The sequence below is a fragment of the Stenella coeruleoalba genome (assembly GCF_951394435.1).
Source record: "Stenella coeruleoalba genome assembly, chromosome: 15".
Lineage (NCBI taxonomy): Eukaryota > Metazoa > Chordata > Mammalia > Artiodactyla > Delphinidae > Stenella > Stenella coeruleoalba.
This window is the reverse complement of record NC_137161.1, coordinates 23,907,445-23,935,214: the sequence shown is the minus strand read 5'-3', so window position 1 is coordinate 23,935,214 and position 27,770 is coordinate 23,907,445. Positions and strand designations below refer to the sequence as shown.

The 27,770-nt window shown below is 37.6% G+C and overlaps 1 protein-coding gene across 1 annotated transcript in view; it reads right to left on the bottom strand.

Moving 5' to 3' along the window:
- Positions 1 to 27,770, bottom strand: part of TRPC4AP (transient receptor potential cation channel subfamily C member 4 associated protein) — a 77,671-nt gene that overhangs the window by 33,256 nt on the left and 16,645 nt on the right. Inside the window, exons 2-7 of the mRNA XM_079944614.1 lie at positions 20,349 to 20,477; positions 17,210 to 17,326; positions 14,280 to 14,337; positions 12,304 to 12,359; positions 7,906 to 8,051; positions 2,109 to 2,128 (exon numbers count right to left, since the gene is read on the bottom strand). Coding sequence (XP_079800740.1) covers positions 2,109 to 2,128; positions 7,906 to 8,051; positions 12,304 to 12,359; positions 14,280 to 14,337; positions 17,210 to 17,326; positions 20,349 to 20,477 — 526 coding nt within the window. The remainder of the gene's footprint in view (positions 1 to 2,108; positions 2,129 to 7,905; positions 8,052 to 12,303; positions 12,360 to 14,279; positions 14,338 to 17,209; positions 17,327 to 20,348; positions 20,478 to 27,770) is intronic.

The following is a 27,770-nucleotide window of genomic DNA, read 5'->3' as shown; positions in this document are numbered from 1 at the left end:
ATCTATAAAAATTTTGAATCACTATGTTGTATACCTGAACTAATATAATACTGTAAATCAATTATACCTCAATAAAAAATAAAACAAAAATACATGGTTTTGTTCTGCATGCACAGTGTGAATGATACTTCACGGTCAACAGTGAGATTCAACTACACTGATACAAGTTAAGTCTACTTCAATCATTTCTCATTGTTTTAATTCACAATTTATTCAATCATTCTTTTTAAATATGTGTATGTTTAGGCGGACTATAATTTTTCACTATTAAACAGTGTTGTAATGAACATTCCTATAGGTGTCTCCTTGTGTACATGCCCAAGTAACCAATTATCTAGAGTAAGTGATAGCAGACCTTCTCCTCTTTTCCCTTATTAGAAATATTTCCAAAGTTTCAGGTTTAGTTTGATGTTTGCTGTAAGTTTTAATAGATATCCAATACCAAGTTAAGGAATTTTCTTTCTATTCCTAGCTTTTATCATGAATGAGTACTTAATTTTATGAAATGCTTTTTGTTATTTGGTTATATTCTCATTTTCTTTCTTCCTTAATAGCCACAAATGTTGTACATCACATGATCTTCTCTCCTTCTGAAACATCTTTACATTCTTCAGATAATACCTGCTACCCTTCATCCCACTAATGTACTTAACTCCCACTGGATTGGGTATTTCTCTATCACTGCACATATAACATGATCTTGTAATTATCTGTTCCTGCATCTAATTTCCCAAATAAACTGACACTGCCTTGAGTCAGGAGTGTATCTTACCTCCTCTCCAGAGCCTCAGTGCATAGACCCTGGTAGCGTAGGTCTCAGTAAATGTATACTGAACCAATGAATGATTCCTAGAAGCCCTTGTGAATCTCACTCCTATTTCTGGTTGGCTGTGGAGGGGTTATTTGGGAGTAGCTTCTTCCACCTTTGCCTTCCCAGTACACAAATGTTAGCTATTGTTATTACTGGAAACTGGGACTTCCAGCTCATCTGTTCCTTTAGCCCTGTCCAACCTAGTGTATGGGTTGCAAACCAGGTCCCGCCCCACCCACCCTCCAGGCCCACTTCTTTGTGTTATATTTTAATTTTTATTTAATACTTGATACAACATATGTTATAAAGCATAACAAAGTGAATAGCTATGTGTGCCTTTCCTATCACATCTCCCTTTCTCTCGGCCAGAGGTAACCACTATCCTGAATTTTGTTTATTATTGCTTTTTCATTAAAAAAAAGTTTTGTATGATTTGAGTTTGCCTATTTTTGAGCTTTGTAAAAATGATATACTATACACATGGAGGCTAAACAGTACGCTACTAAATAACCAAGAGATCACTGAAGAAATCAAAGAAGAAATTTAAAAAATACATAGAAACAAATGACAATGATAACACGACGACCCAAAACCTATGGGACGCAGCAAAAGCAGTTCTAAGAGGGAAGTTTACAGCAATTCAATCTCACCTCAAGAAACAAGAAAAACCTCAAATAAACAATCTAACCCTACACTTAAAACAACTAGAGAAAGAAGAACAAAGAAAACCCGAAGTGAGTAGAGGGAAAGAAATCATAAAGACCAGAGCAGAAATAAATGAAATAGAAAGGAATAAAACAATAGCAAAGATCAATAAAACTAAAAGCTGGTTTTTATTCCCCAGAAGAGTTGTTTTCAAAGCAAACATTCCAAATGAATGTGGCTCTTCAATGGAATGTCCCCATTGTGCTTGAAGTGTTTCTTCTCTGGTTGTGATTTTAAATTACAGACTCATTTGAGCTACTCCCCTTCCCCTCAGTATCTTTAGAGGAGCAGTGACTTTGTCCTTAGGTAGAGGATGTGTAATTTTGGGTGAAAGTAAATTACAATTTATTTCAGTTTATTCCAAAATCTATGTATTTGGTATTCTGGAGTAGATCAAACCAAGAGTAGATCAAACCAACAGAAAGTTTCTTGGTCTTAAAAAGGAATGATCTAATTGCTCTGGGTATTGTGCTGGCTGCACACTTTGGCCACTTGAAATGTGTTAAACGTCACTGATTAAAACAGCTGGAGCATCTCTTGCCCCATTCCAGTTAAGGAGCAGCATGCTGAAATCCTAACATCTCTCACTCACCTATAAGGACAACACACAGGCTGAGAGAGAACAGAAGCGGGTAGAAGACTCAGTAAGTTCAGTCCCCCTTCATCTGTTCTGCTGTTCTCCTTGCTCTCTGAGTAGACAGAGTAATGTTTCCTTTTTCCTTTTCCCAAAGAAAGGAAGGTAAGGGGAAAAGTAAATTTATGTATTTAGACCAGTCAAAAAAAAAAAAAGCTGTTTTTTTGAGAAGATAAACAAAATTGATAAACCCTTAGCCAGATTCATCAAGAAAAAAAGGGAGAGGACGCAAATCAATAAAATTAGAAATGAAAAAGGAGAAATCACAACTGACACTGCAGACATACAAAGGATTATAAGAGACTACTACAAACTACTACAAACAACTATATGGCAATAAAATGGACAACCACATAGAAATGGACAAATTCTTGGAAAGGTAAAATTTTCCAAGACTGAACCAGGAAGAATTAGAAAATATAAACAGACCTATGACAAGTAATGAAATTGAAACCGTAATTAAAAATCTTCCCACAAACAGAAGTCCAGGACCAGATGGCTTCACAGGCGAATACTATTAAACATTTAGAGAAGAGCTAACACTGATCCTTCTCAAATACTTCCAAAAAATTGCAGAGGGAGAAACACTCCCAAATTCATTCTATGAAGCCACCATCATTCTGATACCAAAACCAGAAAAAGATATCACAAAAAAAGAAAATTATAGACCTAAACAAAATACTAGCAAACAGAATCCAACGGCACATTAAAAGAATCATACACCATGATCAAGTAGGATTTATCCCAGGGATGCAAGGATTCTTTAACACACGCAAATCAATCAATGTGATACACCATATTAACAAACTGAAGAATAAAAACCATATGATCATCTCAATAGATGCAGAAAAAGTTTTCAACAAAATTCAACACCCATTTATGATAAAAACTCTCCAGAAAATGGGCCTAGAGGGAACCTACCTCAACATAATAAAAGCCATATACGACAAAACCCACAGCAAGCATCATACTCAATGGTGAAAAACTGAAAGCATTTCCACTAAGATCAGGAACAAGACAAGGATGTCCACTCTCACCACTATTATTCAACATAGTTTTGGAAGTCCTAGCCATGGCAATCAGAGAAGAAAAAGAAATAAAAGGAATACAAATTGGAAAAGAAGAAGTAAAGCTGTCACTGTTTGCAGATGACATGACACTATCCACAGAAAATCCTAAAGATGCCACCAGAAAACTACTAGAACTAATCAATGAATCTGGTAAGGCTGAAGGATCCAAAATTAATGCACAGAAATCTCCAGCATTCCTAGACACCAACAATGAAAAATCAGAAAGAGAAATTAAGGAAACACTCCCATTTACCACTGCAATAAAAAGAATAAAATACCTAGGAATAAACCTGCCTAAGGAGGAGAAAGACTTGTACTCAGAAAACTATAAAACACTGATGAAAGAAATCAAAGATGACATAAACAGATGGAGAAATATACTATTGTTCTTGGATTGGAAGAATCAATATTGTGAAAATGACTATACTACCCAAAGCAATCTACAGATTCAATGCAATCCCTATCAAACTACCAATGGCATTCTTCACAGAATTAGAACAAAAAATTTTACAATTCATATGGAAACACAAGAGACCCCAAATAGCCAAAGCATTCTTGAGAAAGAAAAACGGAGTTGGAGAAATCAGGGGCCCTGACTTCAAACTATGCCACAAAGCTACAGTAATCAAGACAGTATGGTACTGGCACAAAAACAGACATACAGCTCAATGGTACAGGATAGAATGCCCAGAGATAAACCCACACACCTATGGTCACCTAATTTATGACCAAGGAGACAAGAACAAACAATGGAGAAAAGACAGCCCCTTCAATAAATGGTGCTGGGAAAACTGGACCACTACATGTAAAAGAAAGAAATTCAAACACTCCCTAACACCATACACAAAAATAAACTCCAAATGGATTAAAGACTTAAATATAAGACCAGACACTATAAAACTCTTTGAGGAAAACATAGGAAAAACACTCTTTGACATAAACCACAGCAAGATCTTTTTTGACCCACCTCCTAGAGTAATGGAAATAAAAACAAAAATAAGCAAATGGGACTTAATTAAACTTAAAAGCTTTTGCACAGCAAAGGAAACCATAAACAAGACAAAAAGACAACCCTCAGAATGGGAGAAAATATTTGCAATTTTAAATTATTAAAAAATGGACGGAATTAAAAAATGGGTGGAAGACCTAAATAGACATTTCACAAAGGAAGACATAGAGATGGCCAAAAGGCACATGAAAAGATGCTCAACATCACTAATTATTAGAGAAATGCAAATCAAAACTACTGCTGTCATCTCATGCCAGACAGAATGGTCATTATCAAAAAATCTAGAAACAATAAATGCTGGAAAGGGTGTGGTGAAAAGGGAACCCTCCTGCACTATTGGTGGGAATGTAAATTGATACAACCACTATGGAAAACAGTATGGAGGTTCCTTAAAAAACTAAAAATAGAACTACCATATGACCCAGCAATCCCACTACTGGGCATATACCCTGAGAAAACCATAATTCAAAAAGAGACACATACCACAATGTTCACTGCAGCACTATTTACAATAGCCAAGACATGGAACCAAGCTAAATGTCCATCGACAGATGAATGGATAAAGAAGATGTGGCACGTATATACAACTGAATATTACTCATCCATAAAAGGAAACAAAATTGAGTTATTTGTAGTGGGGTGGATGGACCTAGAGTCTGTCATACAGAATGAAGTAAGTTAGAAAGAGAAAAACAAATACCGTATGCTAATGAATCTAAAAAAAAAAAAAAGGTACTGATGAACCTAGTTGCAGGACAGGAATAAAGATGTAGGCACAGAGAATGGACTTGAGGACATGGGGTGGGAGGGGGAAGCTGGGGCAAAGTGAGAGTAGCATCGACATATATACACTACCGAATGTAAAGTAATTAGCTAGTGGGAAGCAGCAGCATAGCACAGGGAGATCAGCTCGGTGCTTTGCGATGACCTAGAGGGTGGGATAGGGAGGATGGGAGGGAGACGTAAGAGGGAGGGGATATGGGGACATATGTATGCATATGGCTGATTCACTTTGGTGTACAGCAGAAACTAACACAGTATTATGAAGCAATTATACTCCAATAAAGATCTATTTTTAAAAAAGATATACTATATACAATCTTCTGCAACTGACTTCTATCAATAATTTCTATGGGGCTTCCCTGGTGGCACAGTGGTTGAGAGTCCGCCTGCCGATGCAGGGGATATGGGTTCGTGCCCCGGTCCGGGAAGATCCCACATGCCGCGGAGCGGCTGGGCCCGTGAGCCATGGCCGATGAGCCTGCGCGTCCGGAGCCTGTGCTCCACAACGGGAGAGGCCACAACAGTAAGAGCCCTGCGTACCACAAAAAATAAAAAAATAATTTCTATGATTTAGCTATGTTGTCGCCTATAGCAACAGTCATTATATAATATCCCATTGTGTGAATAGAGGACATTTATCCATTTTCCTGTTGATGGATCAGAGACCTGGTTTCAGTTTTTTGCCCTTAACCAATAATGCCATAACCTTTCTTATGTGTTTCTTGATGCACATGTGCAGAAGTTTTTCTGAGGCAGTGGCTTCCAAACCATTCTGACAATGTCCAAGAATAAAAAATAAATTTTCCATCACAACACAGTAAATATACACAGGTGAATGTATGTGTATAAATATGAAACAAAAACTTAAACAATACCCTTACACAATACATTTTGATCTTTTCTATTTAGCTGGTAGATCCACTGAATTCATTTCACACCCTCCTGGCTTCAATTTAGTGTTTTTATTTCTAAGAATCACTGTTCTGGAATTGAGCTTCCCCACGAGTGTGCCTGGGCATAGGTTACAGGTTACCCAGGCCACAATACTGATGCTTCGGCCCTCAGGTCAGTGCTTCCTTAGGTGCTGGGTCACAGGGTATGCCCACGTTCAACTAGAAAACAAAATAGATATATTCTGCTGATATAAAAAGGTATCAGCAGTAACGTAAGTGTTTCCAGTGATACACATTCTCGAGCTCTCTCACTGTGGTCTTATCTGCATTTTCCTGATTATCAGTGAAGTTAAGCATCTTCTTTTTATGGATCATTTGTTTCGCCTCTGTAAAATGCTTGCTCCTATCATTGCCCATTTTTCTACTGGGCCATTTGTCTTTTCCTTGCTGATTCACAAGAATTCATGATAAATGCTGTTGTTGTTTTGGGGGTTATTTTGGTTGTTGCTTTTGTTTGTTTGTTGGCCGTGCCACACTACATGCGGGATCTTAGTTCCCTGACCAAGCATCGAACCCATGCTCCCTGCAGTGGAAGCCCGGAGTCTCAACCACTGGACCACCAGAGAATTCCCCATGATAAATGCTGAATACCAATCTTTTGTTAGTTGCATGGGTTGCAAATATCTTTTCCCAGTTTGTGGCTTGTGTTCCCACTTTCTTATGGTGTCTATCCCCCTTTCAAACTGCACTAAGGTACCCGTAATGTCTAGCAGAACTCATCACTATTTTTGGCAACACAGAAAGGTATGAGAGGTAGGAAGAGGGCATGAGGGACAAGCAGGAAAAGTTATGAAGGAGGAATCCTAGAGTCTTATGCTAAGACTGCCAGGGAGTCTGGAGTTTCCGCCCTGGAAGCCCCTTCTCACACACTGGTGCATACAATTATTGGAAAAATAACAAAGCCTTTTCATCAAAGGGCACAAAGGGTCTGTCTGGGACCTGCACACATCTCCAATGTTTTCCTACAGACAATGGGTCACTTGTGCATCTTCTGCCTGGGCAATAACAAGCAGAGCCTGGGGAAAGTGCCAGCAGAAACACAGAAATGAAAGCTGGGGTCACCACAATGCACATGGGTACTCTTTTCACTGCAACAGAAAATCTACGAGGCTGCTCCTACCTCCTCGGTAGTAAAAGGAAGGAATCTGCAAACCTGCAACTGACGTGCAGGCATGGGACAAGGACTTGGGGAAGTAAGCCAGGTCCTAACAAGCATTACACCAAAAATCTAATATAGTGATTCTCTAACATGCCTATAGATCTGTTGGGGGGAGCGCGCGGTCTGTGAATTCTCGATGACAAATATTTAATTTAGTGCTTTCACTTCGATCATAGTCCTTTTGTTTTTTTTTTTTAAAGCATATCCTGGATCATTTGAATGTCCGTCTTATGACCAACTGGCAGGATTTCAGTGCTCATATTTGTTATTTCCTATGTTGGTGTCAATTAAACTTTGTTGAAAACTAATGAGAAAAAATAGAGGTGAACGTAATAAGTGAAAGTCAAACATCCTCACAAGAAAGCTTCACAACAGTTCAAATATAGAAAAGTGGTAGGAGAACGGAGTTATTATACAGCATACAGCATTAGAGCTACGCTAAAAAGATCTTGCACCATAATAATTGAGGGACAATTTGATTTCAGCAAAGTAACATTAGCTAACACATTAAATTCACAAAGTCAATCTGAGCTTTTGAGCTTTATAATTAGTTTGATTTCAATCTATTTGTTTAGGTTTTATAATCATTTAAGATCTATTAGTATAAGTAGTATAACCTAGTGAATATACTTAAGTAACAAAAAAATATACTTAAGTAATAAAAAAATAATTTTAACACTAGGAGTATGGCAGAGTTTTTCTTTAGAAGAGTTCTGTACATTATTCAGGTTTGAGAATCCAACTGTCTGAGGCACTCTCCTCCACCTGGTCATTCACCTGCTAGAGGATACAGCTCACCTTTTTAACACCCAAAATATCTTCAATGAGGGTTGCTGTCTGTAAGAATGTCTTCTTACTCGTCATCAGTGTAAACAGGAAGATCACAAAGTCATTCTTTTCTGCCAAACGCTTTGTAACCCCTTCCGTCTATCGCAAGGGAAAAGAAGAGAAAAAGCAGAATAGGTTATAACCCCAGAATAAAATATGAAGGGCAAAATATCCATTCCAGACACTGGAAAAGCAATTCCACGCTACATCAGGAACTGTTAGCTGAGCCCTTAATTCCCTAAAACTATATATAAAATACTGTGTACAAATGTATTTTTATGGGGAGGAGTTTTTAAATAATATCCATCATAGGTTTTTAACCTAGTACCTAAATCAAGAGCTATAAGCCAGCACCCAGTAGGCTAAGTTTTATTTGGCCAGCAGTACCTTTTAAATTTTGACTTTACGTCTTCAGATAGGATATGCTTACTCCAGTTAGTCACAATTTGCACAAGTCCCCACTCCAAAACAGGCAACTTCAAACGTTTCTTGTTTTCTGCCTGATCCTTGGAGACACTGGTGTTTGCAACTCTAAAAGCCCTAGGTTTCCATCTAACCTGGGTTTAAGCCAGATCAGCACAAAGTTGGACCATATCATCCTATGTTCTTGTTTCTTCTTTGCTTTCCTTTTCTTTTTCTTTCCTTTTCTCTCCTTTTCTTTCTTTCTTTCTTTCCCTTTCCTTCCTTCCTTCCTTCCCTTTCTTTCCTTTCCCTTCCTTCCTTTTTTTAACTGAACTGTGTTTTCCTGGAATATTATTAACATTAGGTGTCATTATTAACGAACAGCCTCATTAAGACTGCCTCATAAGACTATTAACTACATGGAAGCTGACAATGATGGAGTCATTACATCACACATATATCATCTTTTTTTATAAGAACAATTTCTTACTGGCCTTTAGTTACAAGAATAATTGTGCACTACCTGAACAATTAGTTTATTTTTATCTCACGGGTCTGTCTGTGCTTACCTGTGCCACTAGCTACATGTGGCTACTGAGCACTTGAAACGTGGCTAGTCTGAACTGAGATGTGCTCTGAAAGTAAAAAACACACTGGATTTTGAAACCTTAATACAAAAAAAAGGAATTATATCCCATTAATAATTACTTATATTGATGACATGTTGGAATAACATTCTTGATATACTGTGCTAAATAAAATACATCATTAGGGCTTCCCTGGTGGCACAGTGGTTGAGAGTCTGCCTGCCGATGCAGGGGACACGGGTTCGTGCCCCGGTCCGGGAAGATCCCACATGCCGCAAAGTGGCTGAGCCTGCGCGTCTGGAGCCTGTGCTCCGCAACGGGAGAGGCCACAACAGTGAGAGGCCCGCGTACAGCAAAAAAAAAAAAAAAAAAAAAAAAAAATCATTAAAATTAACTTCACCTATTTCTTCCTACTTCTTTTCTTACTTTCTAAAAAACGTGGCTACAAGGAAATTGAAAATAACCTAAGTATGGTGGGGTGATGGGTTATTTCACTTGTTTTCGGAGTCTTTTTATATTATACTCTAATATTCTTGAGAGACTTATACTTTTTAAAATGTGATACACAGAAGCAAACACAAAATACCATATATAACCTAATCAAGTGACTAAAAGTGCAAGTTTATTACACTAAGATTACATTAGCCTTTTTGGTGACAATAGTTTTTGCTGAATCCTTTTGAACTTACTGACAGTTTAGGCCCCTAAACTATTTTTCATTTGTATGTCCCTAAGACATATCTCCCTTGCTCAGGACCTCAGCATTAATTTAATTTAATTAATTTTTTTTTTGCGGTACGCGGGCCTCTCACTGCCGTGGCCTCTCCCATTGCGGAGCACAGGCTCCGGACGCGCAGGCTCAGCGGCCATGGCTCACGGGTGCAGCCGCTCCGCGGCATGTGGGATCTTCCCAGACCGGGGCACGAACCCGCGTCTCCTGCATCGGCAGGCGGACTCTCAACCACTGCGCCACCAGGGAAGCCCTCAGCATTAATTTCTTATTTGTTTATTTAGAGTTATGTCCAAAGCTTTACATTATCCCTTTTCAATTCTTTTTATTCAAACAGCCTATCATTTATATTGTCAAGGTTTTTGTGGATGCTGATTTTTATCTTAAGATATCAATCCTGGAGCTTCCCTGGTGGCGCAGTGGTTGAGAGTCCGCCTGCCAATGCTGGGGACACGGGTTCGAGCCCTGGTCCAGGAAGATCCCACATGCTGCGGAGCAACTAAGCCCACGCGCCAGAACTGCTGAGCCTGCATTCTGGAGCCCGTGAGCCACAACTACTGAGCTCACGTGCCACAACTACTGAAGCCCATGCACCTAGAGCCTGTGCTCTGCAACAAGAGAAGGCACCGCAGTGAGAAGCCCACGCACCACAACCAAGAGTAAGTAGCCCCTGCTCAATGCAACTAGAGAAAGCCCGCGCACAGCAACGAAGACCCAACGCAGCCAAAAAAAAAAAGAAAAAAAAAAAAGATATCAATCCTGAACTAATAAATATGCTATTCCTAAAGGTAAAATAAAATAACCTAAGTGTTATATTTCTGTTGCATAGCAATGTTATGGATGCTGAACTTTGTGTTAAGTGTTGAAACATATTTCCCTATTTGTGTTGGTTGCTAAGAAGCTTAAACCCAAATTTTTTTTTTTTTTTTTTTTAATGGAGGCTGAGAAGTCCCTTGATATGCCATCTGCAAGTTGGAGAACCAGGAAAACTGGTGATGAAATTCAGTCAGAGACAGAAGGCCTGAGAATCAGAACCAACAGTGTAAGTCCCTGTTGGAGCCAAAGGCCCAAGAACCAGGAACTCCAAGTCCGAGGGCAGGGGAAGACGGATGTCTCAGCTCGGGCAGAGAGTGAATTCGCCCAACCTCCCCACCTTTTTGCTCTATTCAGGGCCTCAATGGATTGGATGGTGGTCACCCACATTGGTGAGGGCATCTACTGATTCAAATGCTAATCTCTTCCAGAGACACCCTCACAGACACACCCAGAAAAAAAATGTTTAACCAGATATCTGGGTGTCCCTTAGCTCAGTCAAGTTTACACATATGAACAAATGTTCATAGTAGCGTTATTCTTTTTTTTTTTGATGTGGACCATTTTTAAAGTGTTTATTGAATTTGTTACAATATTGCTTCTGTTTTATTTATTTTTTGAATTTTTGAATTTTATTTTATTTTTTTATACAGCAGGTTCTTATTAGTTATCCATTTTACACATATTAGTGTATACATGTCAATTCCAATCTCCCAGTTCATCCCACCACCACCACCCCGCCCGCCACTTTCCCCCCGTGGTGTCCATACGTTTGTTCTCTACATCTGTGTCTCTATTTCTGCCCTGCAAACCAGTTCATCTGTACCATTTTTCTAGGTTCCACATATATGCGTTAATATACGATATCAGCTTAAACCCAAATTTGTACCCCATCCGCGATACAGATGATTTTATGTTTAGCCCAATTCCTGGATACCTACTTCTAAATTTATAATATTGGTAGATCTTACATACTCCTAACGATGCCCGAAATCTTTTTTTGAATGAGGCAAGAAATGAAATGGAATTAAATGTTCCTTTGAGTTTTCATTGCATAGAGGTTTCACTTCTACAACAGCATTTGTTTCATTCTGCTGTATTTGATTCACTCTTTACAGTTTACCACATATGTTCCCAAAAGACAGGTACTGGGTCTTACAAAAATTAACATTTGTATATTGCTTTACAAAGTGCTTTCACATCTATCATCTCATTTAAATCCCACAACAACCCTATGATGTATGATTACCAACTACACTCTACTAAGATAAGAAACTAAAGCACAGGGAGGAGAATTAATAAGCATGAAGCCAAGAGCTAGAACCCCAAACCAAGTTCTAGCACTAAGTGCTATGCTCTTTCCACCAAATTGCTTCTTTTATTCACCATTCTTTCCCACTCAGTGATCAACCTAGTTGGATGTCCTAATCAACACATGGTGGGTCTTCTGGTTCTTGTTTTGTTTTCTAACAATAAAAATGAAGGAGTAGGTACAATAGAGTTTAAAGGAATCCTAAAAGGTCACAGGCACTCTTTCAATGCTTGCATCCATTTAACAAGTTTTTTGTTCAGTCTGTGCTTGGACACCTCCAGGGCTAGAGGAGTTCAGTACCTGCTGAAGCAGCCATGGCTCAATTAATATGAAATTTTGCCATCCATAATTTCTACCTGTTGGTTATGGTTCTCAGGCACATATCAGTCCAATTCTCCAATGTCTGAAGATAGCTGTCATGTCTACCACCCCATTCAAATCTTCCCTCCTCGAGCACTGCAGATGTGGCAGGGAGAAAAATGAGGCCCTGATGGCAGGGATACTTACACAGACACAGGTATTATACAAGATGCTCAAACAGTCCTTGGACATTTCATCACTTACTGAAAGTGAAAGGGGAATAACTGGTTATTTTTCTCATTGGAAAGATAGGGTAACAGAATTAAATTTTTGAACATAGAATTGTTCCTCATAATCCCCTCCAAGATGATTATTTTCCTTTTAGCATACCTCCTTCCAGTCCTTATTCACCAAAGAGTTTCATGGTGCCTGCATCAGAGCCTACAAACCAATTTGTACACTGCTTTTTGGTTTGATATAGTATTATGCTTATTATGTTCCATAGTCTTTATAATTTCAACCTGTTGTGGTGTTATCACTTAGTAAGCCATGTTCCTTTATAGCTTGATTAGAATTATATCCAGGGTTTTAAAAATTTTGCTATTTAAATAGACTAGAAATAAACAACATAACATATAGTCCTTTTATGCTTGTGTTGAACTGGTTCCCTAAGATACATTTCCAAAAGCAGAATTACGAGAATCCAAAGTAATTGGATTGATATTATAAAATTCCACTGAAAATTCTACTAGCAGCAAACAAGGATGTCATTTTTACTACAGACTCAACGTGTTTTGTTCTGTTGTTATTTACGTTGGGTACCAATAAAGAACTAGTTACTTCTCTGTGAGCAGGAACAGGAGAGTACGACAAAAAGGAAACTAAATTTTCAAGTCCTCAAAACTGGGAGATGATAAAATTGAGTATGAACCATGGATAAAGTGTTTTGTTTGGCATTACTTTTATTTTTAAAAACTGTTTGCATTAATTCCTATGCTGCCACAAACTCTAAAATGTTAGGCTTCCTTCCAAGATCCCAGTGGGCAGCCCTGACAAGCTAGCTTGACCAGAAGGGTTATCTGACATAATCTTGAGATAATGCAGATGTCCAGTATCCCTCATCACCACTTTTCAACCTATGGGGACTTCTGGTTTATTTATTTCATGACTTCAGAGCAGGTTGGAACACCAAATCAGTATATCTCAGTACTTCTAGACCTTTCATTTTCAAAGGGAACTGGAATTCACTCATTCATCAAATATTTATTCAGCATCCGCTCTAGAGCAGATACAGAATATACGGTGGTTAGCGAAAAAAAAAAAAAAAAGACAAAGCCTCATGGAACTTATAAATCTAGTGGGGGAAGAGAGAATAAATAAGTACACCAACAAGTAATTACAAGATGCTACCTGCTATGAGGGTAGAGGACATGAAGACCAATTTAGATAGGATACAAAGCTGTGACATAAAAGATGAATATGAATCCTCTTAACCACTACTACACATACAAACAAGGCCTTACATAATATGTCATGTTGATGTTGGGAGGAAAAGTTTTTAATTAAAAAAAAAGTGATATTTGTAGTAGAGCATTCATCAGATGTTAACTGATCTCTGGCTTTTAATGCCGAAGTAAGTGTACTTACTCATTTTTTTAAATTATCAACTGACTACCTAAGAATAATATTTGCAACATGTGTAAGTTCAGTCCAAGAAATAATGTGCTACCCTAAACACAAATAAATTACACATTCTGGTAATGACTGAACTTTTCACAAAGAGCTTATATCACTTTTATAACAACAAAAACAAGACAATAATTAAAAAATAAAACAAATGATCTTACCAGGCTTTTCCTTACTCTCTCAATTAACTATATGAGAAATAAGAATTTGCAAAGAAAACATAAAAGCTGAAACCAAGGACTATTAGAAACTACAAAGATGCAATTCTTTTAGCCCAGTAGTTTTCACACTTTTTCTTTTAAAGCACTAGACTTATATTTCTACCAAGTATAAAATAAAGAGAGCTGCTTAGTTAGGGGCGGAGAGTGTCCTACAGCCGAACGTAAGGCATGTCCTCATTGTTAAGAGTTAGGAAGGGAAAGAAGAGAAACTCCTGGGAATTACCATCATAACAGCAGGTTAGGAAATGAGTACCAGTGGCTGATAAGTATACTTACTTTTCAGTTTCTGTCCCCGAATAGAGATTGTAGGCCTCATAAGAATTTCTACAAGGAGCTATTAAAAAAAAATTGGATAAAAGCTTCAAAATTCAAAGCACAACTTACAAAACAGTCTTTGCCATGACAACTCATGGCCCAAATATCTGTCAGGGTACTGCAAGACCCTCTTGGTCCCAACACAGGCAGAAGGCAGTGAAGTTCAGGGAAATGAGCACTGTACCAAGAGTCAGGAAACCTGGGTTCTAGTTGCAGCTCAGCCACCTATTCCCCATGTAAACTCGGGCAAGTCAGTGTCCCTCCATGGCCTTGGCTCTCATTTTTAAAAATAAGAATGTTAGATTAGTTAATCTCTGGGGTCCAACGTGGCTTTAATTTTTTAAAAGCTGCAGAACATTTTCACTATGATTCCTCTTTTGCTTTTAGAATATTTGTGTTCTTTTTATAAACATAAGTTTATAAAAAGAATTACAAAAGGTATACTATAAACTGTTAATACTGATTTCTACAGGGGGCTGGGGAGTATATGCATTCATTTTTCATTTTACATACTTGTAATACAACACATAATTCTGTTTAAACTGTTTACAATAAATATGCATTTAAAAACCCATTCTGTTGAAACAAAGGACAGTTTATAATGATAAAAGGGTCAATCCATCGGGACGATATAACAATTATAAACATATATGCATCTAACAACAGAACTTCAAAATACATGAAGCAAAAGCTGACAGAACTGAAGGAGACAATTCAAAAATAATAGCTGGATAATACCCTACTTTCAATAATGGATAGACAATGAGGTAATACCAAAAATATAGAAGACTTGAACACTATAAACCAACAAGCTCTGACAGCTATAAAGCATTCTGCCCAGCAACAGCAGAATACACATTCTACTCAAGCACACATGGAATACACACACACACACACACACACACACACACACACAGGAATACTACTCAGCCATAAAAAAGAATGAAATTTTGCCATCTGCAGCAACATGGATGGACTTGGAGGACATTATGCTAAATGAAATAAGTCAAACAGAGAAAGACAAACACTGTATATCACTTGTATGTGGAATCTAAAAAAGTAAAACACAATAGTGACTATAATAAAAAAGAAGCAGACTCACAGATACAGAGAACAAACTAGTGGCTACCAGTCGGTGGGGGGCAATATAAAGGTGGGAGAGTGGGAGGTACAAACTAGTAAGTCTAAGATAGCCTACAAGGATGTATTGTACAACATAGGGGATACAGCCAATATTTTACAATAACTATAAACAAAGCATAACCTTTAAAAATTGTGAATCACTATATTGGACAACAACTATACTTCAATAAAAATGCAAAAAATAAATTTTGCTTAAAAGAAAAAAAGGGAATTATCTCAAACCAATAACCTAATCTTTCTCTTCAATTCACTGGAAAAAGAGGGGCAACACAAAGCCAAAGCAGGCAGAAGAAAAGTAATAAGGATTAGAATGGAAACTAATTTAGCAGAGAATAGAAAATAACAGAGAATATCAACGAGATCACCATTGACCTTACAGAAAACAAGAACTACCTTCCTCCTGATGAATACTTTTAACTATTATATATAAAGCCACACTAAGCATCTTTGTATACAAAGCCTTATCTCATTTTGACTTACATCTTCATGAGAGATTCACATAAATGGAAACAACAGGGCAAAATGAGTAATGATCTTTAAGGTTTTGAAGCATACTACACAAATGCTTTTGAAAAGAGATGCCCCACTTTTCACAGTCATCCAAGAAAAGTATAAGATATTCATCTGCATAGGTTATTATATTTAAAATAAATTCTCTTGAAATAGAGGATGGACTATGTCAATGAATAAATTAAAAGTCCCTGAATGCCAAGTGATGGATCATACCTGGGCCACAGACATAACTCATGTGGTCTACATCTACTGAAAAGCTGGGAGATTCTACATAAGAATCTAGATTTCCTACATCCCTGAGGGCAAAGGTCAATAGGAACGGAAGCCATTTCCCCATAAAAGCAGGCATGCACTCTCCAGTTCATCCTAGTCCCTGAAGTCATTTAATTTATGCAGATCTCCATTTTTTTTCTTTTTTTTTTAATAAATTTATTTATTTGGCTGCACTGGGTCTTAGCTGCCACATGCGGGATCTTCATTGCAGCATGCGGGATCTAGTTCCCCGACCAGGGATTGAACCTGGGCACCCTGCACTGGGAATGTGGACTCTTAACCGCTGGACCACCAGGGAAGTCCCAGAGAGACATACCTGTTACTTTGTACCTTAAAAAAAAGGGGATATATATATATATATTTTTTTTTAATTTTATTAATTTAATTAATTTATTTACTTTTGGTTGTGCCGGGTCTTAGTTGCGGCATGCATGTGGAATCTAGTTCCCTGACCAGGGAACAAGCCCGCGTCCCCTGCACTGGGAGGCGAATTCCTAACCATTGCGCCACCAGATCAATTTACATAACTCAATTATTCTAGTGTAAAAGCTTTGGTGCTTCAATATATGTGAATACCACTGAGCTTCTAAAGATGAAAATTCTGGGGACTTCCCTGGGGGTCCAGCGGTTAAGACTCCACCTTCCAATGCAGGGGGTGTGGGTTCAATCCTTGGCTGGGGACGATCCCACATGCCACGTGGCCAAAAAAAAAAAACTAGGCCTGTAGTGATAGTTACTCTGTAACTCTGTAAATACACCAAAAATCATTGAATTGTACAAGTAAAGCAAGTGAACTGTATGGTATGTAAGCTATAACTCAGTAAAAATTTTTTAAAAATCATAAAAAAAGATGAAAATTCTGAAATGTTTGCTATAAATTGTAAAATGTTTCCTACCTCCCATTTCAAGAGTTAAATTCCCAAGCCATTAAGTAGCAGCAGTAATAATAAACAACAACTTACATCAACACCTCCAAACAAATCAAAAATATAAGTATTTGGATAAGTGGTTTCTTGGGTAAGTTTCCTCTCTTCAGTAACAAATGCCATAGCCTCCATGGAGAGAAGAGGAGAAATTTCCTAGTGAAAAAGGATACAGAAAGACATTCAGTTTAGCATCCAACACAAACCAGACACCAAAACACCAGTTTGCATTTTAGTCACAACTTGAACTCCCATGAGGTCAAAGACAATGAACCATAAAAAAAAATCTTACAGAAAAGCTGATACAATAAAAGTTGTTGTAATAGTAGTAATAGCTAACTTATTAAATGCTTATTATGTACCAGGCATGGTTCTAAGTACTTCATCCATTACCTATTTTAATCCTCACAACACAATGAAATAATAGTAATTTATCAGCCCAGTTTTACAGATAAGGAGACTGAGACACAAAGAAGTTGTCAATGTCATACAGGGTATGTGACAGAGTCAGGACTTAAACCTAGGAAGTCTGGCTCCTGAGTCTGTGCTTACAAAAGAAAGCAGAACTATTTGGGGTGAAACAGGAGATAGGATAGGAAGAATATAATAGGGCCCTACTCATTATGCTCCCTTCTCAGGAACCTCGAGGGAAGATGGAACACAGTGGGCTAGAGCAGCAGTTCTCACACAGTGATGATGAGCATCAGAACCATCTGAAGGGCTTGTTAAAAACCCAGACTGCTGGGTCCCACCTGCAGTTTCTGATTTAATAGGTCTGGGGTGGGGCCTGAGAATGTGCATTTATAGTAAGTCTCCAAGTGATGCTGATGTTGGTCCAGGTACCACACATCAAGAAAAAGAAAAAAAAAAAGAAAAAAAAAGAAAAAGCAGAACCCTCTCTTATGGATAACCTATTATATGCCAAGCACTGGGTTTCTATACTTTAGCCCATTTAATCTTTAAAACAATTCAGTGAAGTGAGTGTAGTTTTACAGATGAAAAACAAAATCACAAAGTTGTACAAGATCACATAATTAGTAAGTGACTGAACTACTTTCTCTGGGTTTCATTCCTCTCATTTATAAAACTAGAATGTAATTCTGCTGGCAACATGGTACAATGGAAACTGGTTTCAGGAGTAAGACAAATCTGGGCTCACAGCAATAATAGCCACGTGACTTTGGGCAGGTTATGCTGAGTCTGTTTTCTCAACTGAAAAAGGGAACGGAGAAGACATCTGGATTTGCCTGCTCAGTATCTCCTTTTCTCTTCCTCAGGTAATAGCCCTACTTCTGTGGAGGAACATGAGGCCACACACAGATGTCAAGATAAGAAATGGACAGCCTAACTCTATTTGGCCCCTCAGTTCACATCTGTGCTTTCCGATTATGTGAGACAATAAAAGATCTTTTTCGCTAATCTGAGTGGGTTACTGTTACCTGCAATCAAAGTATTTTGGACTAATATACTAATACCACCCATCTCACAGAGTTATCATAAAAATTAAATATGCCTGGTACACAGTACATTTCAAATAAGTATTTGCTGAGTGCATAAAGAAATGATGATCACATAGCAAGCACTCAAAATATTAATTTCCCTCTTTTATCTACCTCATATCTCAAGAGATTTTGCAGGAATCAAATGAAATAATGCATTATTCCTTGCAAAATGTTTTCAAACAAGTGTAAGACACTATTTCTATCCTAATCAGACTGTGAGAAGATCAAGAACACAAAATGCCTTCTTTTTAATTAAATTTTTATTTGGGAATGATTTTCAACTTACAAAAAAGTTGTATAGATAAAACATCTCTTCTATTTTTTTAAAGATTTATTATTAATTAATTAATTAATTTATTTCTGGCTGTGTTAGGTCTTAGTTGCAGCCTGCAGGGTCTTCGTTGAGGCACGCGGGATCTTTCGTTGCAGTGTGCAGGTTTCTCTCTAGTTGTGGCGTGCAGGTTTTCTCTTCTCTAGTTGTGGCACGTAGGCTCCAGGGCACCTGGGCTCCGTAGTTGTGGCACGCGGGTTCCAGAGCACGCAGGCTCTCTAGTTGAGGCACACGGGCTCAGTAGTTGTGGCAAGTGGGCTTAGTTGCCCTGCAGCAAGTGGGATCTTAGTTCCCTGACCAGGGATTGAACCCGTGTCCCCGCCAGTGGTAAAGGCAGATCCTTTACCACTGGACCACCAGGGAAGTCCCAAACGTCTCTTCTCAAAGGTACAGACTAAACTTTTTGGCCCTATTATATATACATTTTTTTTTTTTTTGCGGTACACGGGCCTCTCACTGCTGTGGCCTCCCCTGTTGCGGAGCACAGGCTCCAGACGTGCAGGCTCAGCGGCCATGGCTCTCGGGCCCAGCCGCTCCGCGGCATGTGGGATCTTCCCAGACCGGGGCACGGACCCATGTCCCCTGCATCGGCAGGCGGACTCTCAACCACTGCGCCACCAGGGAAGCCCCTGGCCCTATTTTTAAATGACTTCTTATGCGATATAATAAACAGAACTTCACCTCTGAAAAACATTATATCGTTTCATTATGATCAAATATAACTTGCATGGGTTTTAGCTACATTAGAGCCAGTAATCTAAATTCAAAGTTGGACCCACCTCCCCAAGCTGAAGTCTGACCTACTAAATAAGAAACTCTGCCGGTAGGGCCCAGGACTCTGTTTTAACAAGCCTTCCAGGTGACTCTGATACACACTCAAGATTGAGAACAACTGCCCTAGATGTCTATGCATTCTTTCCATCCCTCTCCCAACCACCAGGCTCAGTCCCTTCATCTTTATATGCTAGTCATAATTATCAACAGCCACAAGGCTACTTCTTGAACCTTCAGCAAAATGGGATCTTTTAAATCCTGTTGAAAAAGAAGGTAACCTAATCCCAGGGCACAGGCCTCCTTAATTAAGCAAGCACTGATACAAAACAAATGTGAATAAAACCCAAAAGTATATACACAGGAAACTTAATGGTGATTATCTCTGGATGGTGGGGGATTATTGGGGATTTTTATTTTCTTGTTTGCACTTTTTCTGAACTTCCCAAATTTTCTATAGCTTATGCAATAAAAACAGACTATTTTAAAAAGTAAGCGGAAGAAGAGAAAAAAATCAGACATCTTGTATCATCTGGAGACCCTGAATGCAGTCCCTCCAAGTCCCCTAAGTTACCTTGAGGATGTTCTGGCACTCAATGAAGTCACTGTGGAGGTGGCTGGTTGCATACAGCTTAAGGAGCAGCTGAGGAATTCCACTCCATTTGGACTGTTTGTCCCTCTCCGTCAAAAAAGTTTCAGTGAACTGTGAGGCAAAAGAAAAAAAAAAAAAAAAAAGAGGAAAAGTTTACTGGTGAGGAAAGAACTACTAGCATATACAGCTAAAGAGAGCAGCTGGCTCCCAAACCCACACAGGACAAATAATTCAAAGGTCTTTCTAGAAACGTTCAGAAGTTCCCCAACAGCCTGCAAGATAAAAGTCCAGCTCCTTGCTCATGATACACACCCTTCCTATTCTATCACCTACTTTCCTCTCTAGCTTTCTCTCTTTCCCAGTGCCCGCTCTAGGCTCCAGATGTACATGTTCTCTCTCTATGCCTCTCTGCACATGCTTTTCCCCTGCCTACAGAGCTGTGTACCTGTATATATGGTATGCCACCTGTGTGGGGAGAAAATAAACCTAAGGTCGGGGCAAGGTGGGTAATTATTTACACACACCCATAATACAGTTGACCCTTAAACACAGGTTTGAACTGCGTGGGTCCTCTTATATGTGGGATTTTTTTCAATAGTAAATACTACAGTACTACACAATCCACGATTGGTTGAATCCACAGGTGCAGGGAAACTGCAGGTATGGAGGGTCGACTCAAAGCTATACAAGAATTTTCAACTGTGGAGGGTCAGTGCCCCGACCCCCTGTATTGTTCAAGGGTGAACTCTACCGCCACAGAACATCTTTGGATGTCTTTTCTATCTGGAAAGCTCCTTCTCCTCCCTGCCTTTTCTACCCAGAAAGCTCTTTCTCCTAAATGCAAGCCAAAAAACCAGACATTTTCCTTGATAGGCCTTCCCCTCTCTCCTTTCTAAGAGTCTGGGGCCTTATCTAACATTTATCATATTGTATCATAATTACTGGCTCATTTGTCCCCCCTCCTGTAGACCACAAGCTCCTTCAGAGTAGGTACCAAGCTGTGTTTATTGTGCACACCTTCTTTCTCTCAAAGAATACCAGACACAGATCAGACACTCAGTAAATGTGTGAAGGCATGAGCAATAGCCTAGTCTAATGACAGGTTCATTAATCAATATGGCAGTGTCTACTTTGGGGACACAGCATTATCAGGTGCCAGAAGTCAATTATTTTCATGTACACTTGTCCCTCAATTAGATCAAAAGTTCACTGTAATTTATTACAGGACATGCACATCTTCAATAACATCTTAGCCTATCCGGACGCATATCAGTCCTATGACCTTGAGCAAGTCCCATTATTCTTCCTGAGCTTGTTTTCTTAGATTGTAAAAATAAGATAATACAGGGGTAATGGGAGGTAATGAGATGTTTGTGAAAGTAATTTGTATTAGGGTGAACCATAGGAGATTACCACTTCCGTAGGTCTAAATGATTATCAGAAATTTTATATACTTCAAGCAAGCTCAAATCAAGGCAAGCCCCAGAACTATGAAAAAACATCTTTCCCTTCCTTGAAAGGAAAGAAAGAGAAGACGATAATGGTTTCACGGGACTCAGCAAAAGCAGTGCTTACAGACAAATTTATAGTTAGAAACATTTATATTAAAAAGGAGAGAGGATCTCAGATGATCTTATCTTCCACAATAAGAAACTAGGAGAAAAAAGGAATAAACCAAACCCAAAGCAAGCACAAGGAAATTAAAAAGATCATTGCAAAAATAAGTGATATAGAGAAAAGAAAAATAACGGAGAATAATCAACAAAATCAAATTTGGTTCTTTGAAAAACCAACAATATTGAAAATAGTTACAGTGACCAACTCACACTGACTCAACTATATTCAGGAATGTAAGAGGGGACAATACTACCAATTTTAAGGAAATAAAAAGGTTTACAAGGAAGTACTAGGAGCAACTGTATGCCAACAAACTACATAACTTAGATGAAATATACAGATTCCCAGAAAGACACAAACAACAGAAACTGACTCAAGAAGAAACAGAAAATCTGACATACCTACAACAATTAAAGAGATCAAATTAGTAATTTAATAGGAAAGGAAGAAAGGGAGGGAGGGAGCAAGTAAGGAAGGAAAGAAACTACCCACAAAGAAAAGCCCAAGTCCAGATGCTTCACTGGTAAATTCTACTGAACATTTAAAGAGAAATTAGCAAATACTTCACAGACTCTTCCATAAAACAGAAGAGGAGGGAACAGGTCCCAACTCATTCTATGAGGCTACTATTATCCTGATACCAAAACCAAACAAAGACATTAAAAGAAAACTTATAGAACAATATCTCTGATGAATATAAACACAAAAACGCCCAGCAAAATAGCTGATCCTTGAACAACATGGGGGTTAGGGGTGACAACTGCCCATACAGTTGAATTTTACAATCAGCCCTGTATAAACGGTTCCACATCCACAGATCCAACCACAGATCATGTAGTACTGCAGTTAAGTATTTATTGAAAACAATCCACGTATAAGTGGACTCATGGAATTCAAACCTATTGTTCAAGGATCAGCTGTGCCAGCAAACCAAGTCCAACAATATGTAAAAAGGATTATACAACAGACAAAGCAAGATGCATGTCAGGAATGCAAGGTTGGGTCAAACATGAAAACTAATCAATGTAATCAATCTGATAAAGGGCGTTAATCAAAATTCCACAGCTATCATCATAATTAATGGTGAAAGCCTGAAAGGCAAATATATTGTAAAGGCTGAGGATCAACCACTTAAATAAGCTATATGAAAATTAAAAGACAAAAAACTGTAAAGTCAACTGTAACTATAATAAACAATAAAGGGATAAACATAAAGATATAAAACTATGACATCAAAAACAAAATGTGAGGGAGAGGAGTAAAAAAATGCAGATCTTTTAGAATGCATTTGAACTTACATGACTATTAGTTTAAAACAAGTCAATACAGTTAAAAGTCAACATATATGAATGTCATAGTAACCACAAATCAAAACCTAAAATAGATACACAAACACTAGAGAAAAAGGAACATAAGCATGCCACTAAAGAAAATCGTCAAACCACAAAGGAAGAAACTAAAAGAAGAAAAAGAGAACAGAGGAGAACTACAAAACAACCAGAAAACAAGTAACAATAGGGACTTCCCTAGTGGTGCAGTGGTTAAGAATCTGCCTGCCATTGCAGGGGACACAGGTTCAATCCCTGATCTGGGAAAATCCCACATGCTGCAGAGCAACTAAGCCCATGCGCCACAACCACTGAGCCTGAGATCTAGAGCACGCACACCACAACTACTGAAGCCCACGTGCCAAGAGCCTGTGCTCTGAAACAAGAGAAGCCACTGCAATGAGAGGCCCGCGCACTGCAACAAAGAGTAGCCTCTGCTCACCGCAACTTGAGAAAAGCCTACACGCAGCAACGAAGACCCAACGTGGCCAAAAATAAATAAATTTTTTTAAAAAAGGAAAGAAGGCCCTGATCGTTTAAAAAAAAAAGTAACAATAAGTACATACAAGGCAATAAGTACATACCTATCAATAATCATTTTAAATGTCAATGGACTAAATGCTCCAATCAAAAGACATAGGGTGACTGACTGGATAAAAAACCAAGACCCATCTATATGTTGCTTATAAAAGACTCATTTCAGAGCTAAAAACACACCTGAAAGTGAGGGGATGGAAAAAGACATTTCATGCAAACGGAAATAACAAGAAAGAATACTCATATCAGACAAAATAGACTTTAAAGCAAAGTATATAACAAAAAAAGAAGGGCATTATATAATAGTAAAGGAATCAACAGAAGAGAGAATATAACACTCATTTACATATATTCACTTAATACAGAAGAACCTAAATACATAAAGCAAACATTAACAAACATAAAAGGAGAAGTTGACAATAACACAATAACAGTAGGGGATTTAACACCCCACTTACATCAATAGACAGATCACTGACACAGAAAATCAATAATGAAACAGTGGTCTTAAATAACACATTAGACCAGTTGTACTTAATAGGTATCTACAGGACAGTCCATCCAAAAAAGAACATACATTCTTTTCAAGTGCACATGGAACATTCTCCAGGAAAGACCACATGCTAGGCCACAAAACTAGTCTCAACAAATTTAAGTGCATAGATAATTATGTCAAGCATTTTTTCTGACCACAACAGTATGAAACTGGAAACCAATTACAAGAAAAATGGGGAAAAAACACAAACAGGTGGAGACTAAAATAAACTACCAAAAAACCAATGGGTCACTGAAGAAATCAAAGAGGAAATCAGAAAATACCCAAAGAATGAAAATGGAAACACAACATTCTAAAATCTGAGATGCAGCAAAAGCAGTTCTAAGAAGGGAGTTTATAGTGATACAGGCCTATATCAAGAAACAAAACAAAAATCTCAAATAAAGAACCTAACCTACTATCTAAAGGAATTAGAAAGAAGAACAAACAAAGCCCAAAGTCGCAGAAGGAAGGAAATAATAAAAATCAGAGAGGAAATATATAAGAGAAACCAAAAAAAAAAAAAAATAGAAAAGATCAATGAAACCAAGATCTAGTTTTTTTTTAAGATAAAACAAAACTGTTAAGCCTTTAGCCAGAAAGAGAGAGGACCCAAATAAACAAAATAAGAAATGAAAGAGGAGAAATAACAACTGATATCAGAGATACAAAAAAATCACAAGCGAATATTATGATCAGTTATGTGCCAACAAGTTGGACAACCTAGAAGAAATGGACAAATTTCTAGAAACATACAACCTTCCAATACTGAATCAGGAAGAAACAGACAATCTGAACAGCTTGATCACTAATAGTGTAACTGAATTTGAAATTTAAAAAACTTCCAGCAAACAGAAGTCCAGGACCAGACAGCTTCACAAGAGAATTCTACCAAACATATAAAGAAGAAATAATACCTATACTCAAACTATTCCAAAAAATTGGAGAGGATGGAACACTCCCAAATTCCTTCTACCAGGCCACCATTACCCTGATATCAAAACCAAAGACACTACAAAACAAAATTACAGGCCAATATTTCTGATGAATATAGATGCAAAAATCCTCAACAAAATACTAGCAAACCAAATTCAACAATATATAAAAGTGATCATACATCATGATAAAGTGAGATTTATTCCAGAGATGCAAGGATGGTTCAATATCTGCAAATCAATCAGTGATACACCACATTAACAAAAGAAAAGGATAAAAAAATCACATGATCGTCTCAATAGATACAGAAAAAGCATTTCACAAAATTCAACATACATTCATGATAAAAACTCTTGTCAAAGTTGGTAATACAGAGAACATATCTCAACATAATAAAGGTCATTTATGACAAACCCACAGCTAACATCATACTCAACAGTGAAAAGCTGAGAGATTGTCTTCTGAAATCAGGAAAAAGACAAGGATGCCACTCTTGCTACTTCTATTTAATGTAGTATTGGAAGCCATACCCACAGCAATCAGACAAGAAATAAAAGGCATCCAGAGTGGAAGGAAAGAAGTAAAACTGTCACTATTTGCAGATGACATGACACGATATATAGAAAACCCTAAAATTTCCACCAAAAAACTATTAGAATAAATGAATTCAATAAAGTTGCAGAACACAAGATTAACATACAGAAATCTGTTGCTTTTATATACACTAATAATGAACTATCAGAAAGAGAAAACAATTGCACTTAAAATCATACCAAAAAGAATACCTAGAAATAAACTTAACCAAGGAGATAAAAGACACATACTCGGAAAACTATAAAACACTTATGAAGGAAATTAAGGTTGATACATAGAAATGGAAAGATATCCTGTGTTCTTAGATTAGAATGATATTGTTAAAATGTCCATACATCCAAAGCAATCTACAGATTTAATGCAATCCCTATCAAAATACCCATGGCATTTTTCACAGAACTAGAACAAATTCCTAAAATTTATATGGAACCACAAAAGACCTTGTATTCCCACAGCAATCCTGAGGAAAAAAGAACAAAGCTGGAGATAACACAATCCCTGATTTGAGACTATAGTACAAAACCACAGTAACCAAAACTGCACAGTACTGGCACATACATGCAGACATACAGATCAGTGGAACAGAATAGAGAGCCCAGAAATAAACCCCCACACTTATGGTCAATTAATTTACAACAAAGGAAAAAAGAATATACAATAAGAAAAGACAGTCTCTTCCATAAGTGGTGTTGGGAAAACTGTACAGCTACGTGATAAACAATGAAATCTGTAACAAACACTGTAAAACAACTATACTTCAATAAAATAAATTTTTAAAAAATTTGAACATTTTCTCACACCATATAAAAAATAAACTCAAATGGATTAAAGACCTAAATGTAAGACTGGAAACCATAAAACCCCTAGAAGAGAACACAGACAGAACACACGTTGACATAAATCATAGCAGTATGTTTTTGTACCAGTCTCCTAAGGCAAAAGAAACAAAAGCAAAAATAAATAAATGGGACCTGATCAAACTTAAAAGCCTTTGCACAGCAAAGGAAACCATCAACAACATGAAAAGGCATAACCTACTGAATGGGAGAAAATATCTGCAAATATATGACTGATAAGGTATTAATATCTAAAATATATAAACAGTTCATACTACTCAAATCAAAAATACAAACAACCCAATTAGCAGAAACTAGCTTAACATTGTAAGTCAACTATACTTTAAGAGAATAGAGGAAAAAAATATAAACAACCCAATTTAAAAATGGGTGGAAGACCTAAATAGACATTTTTTTCAAAGAAGACTAAACATGGCCAAGAGGCACATGAAAAGATGCTCAACATTGCTAATCATCAGAGAAATGCAATACAAAACCACAGTAAGATATCAGTTCACAGGAGGATGTGGAGAAAAGGGAACCCTAGAACACTGTTGGTGGGAATGTAAATTGTTTCAGTCAGTACAGAGAACAGTATAGAGATTCCTCAAAAAACTGAAAACAGAATTACTGCATGATACAACAATTCCACTATTGGCTGTATATCTGAGGAAAACGAAAATAGTAATTCAAAAAGAAACATGCACCCCAATGTTCATAGCAGCACTATTTACAATAGCCAAGAAATGGAAGCAACCTAAGCGTCCATCAACAGACGAATGGATAAAGAATATGTGGTATATATATATACACAACAGAATACAAGGTTGCAGGATACAAAATCAATATACAACATGCTCAGGATGAAAGGACCTAGAAGGTATTATGCTTAGTGAACTAAGTCAGACAGAGAAAAACAAATACTGTATATTATCACTCATATGTGGAATCTAAAAAATAAAACGAATGAATATAACAAAACAGAAACAGACTGAGATACTGTGAACTAGTGGTTACCAGT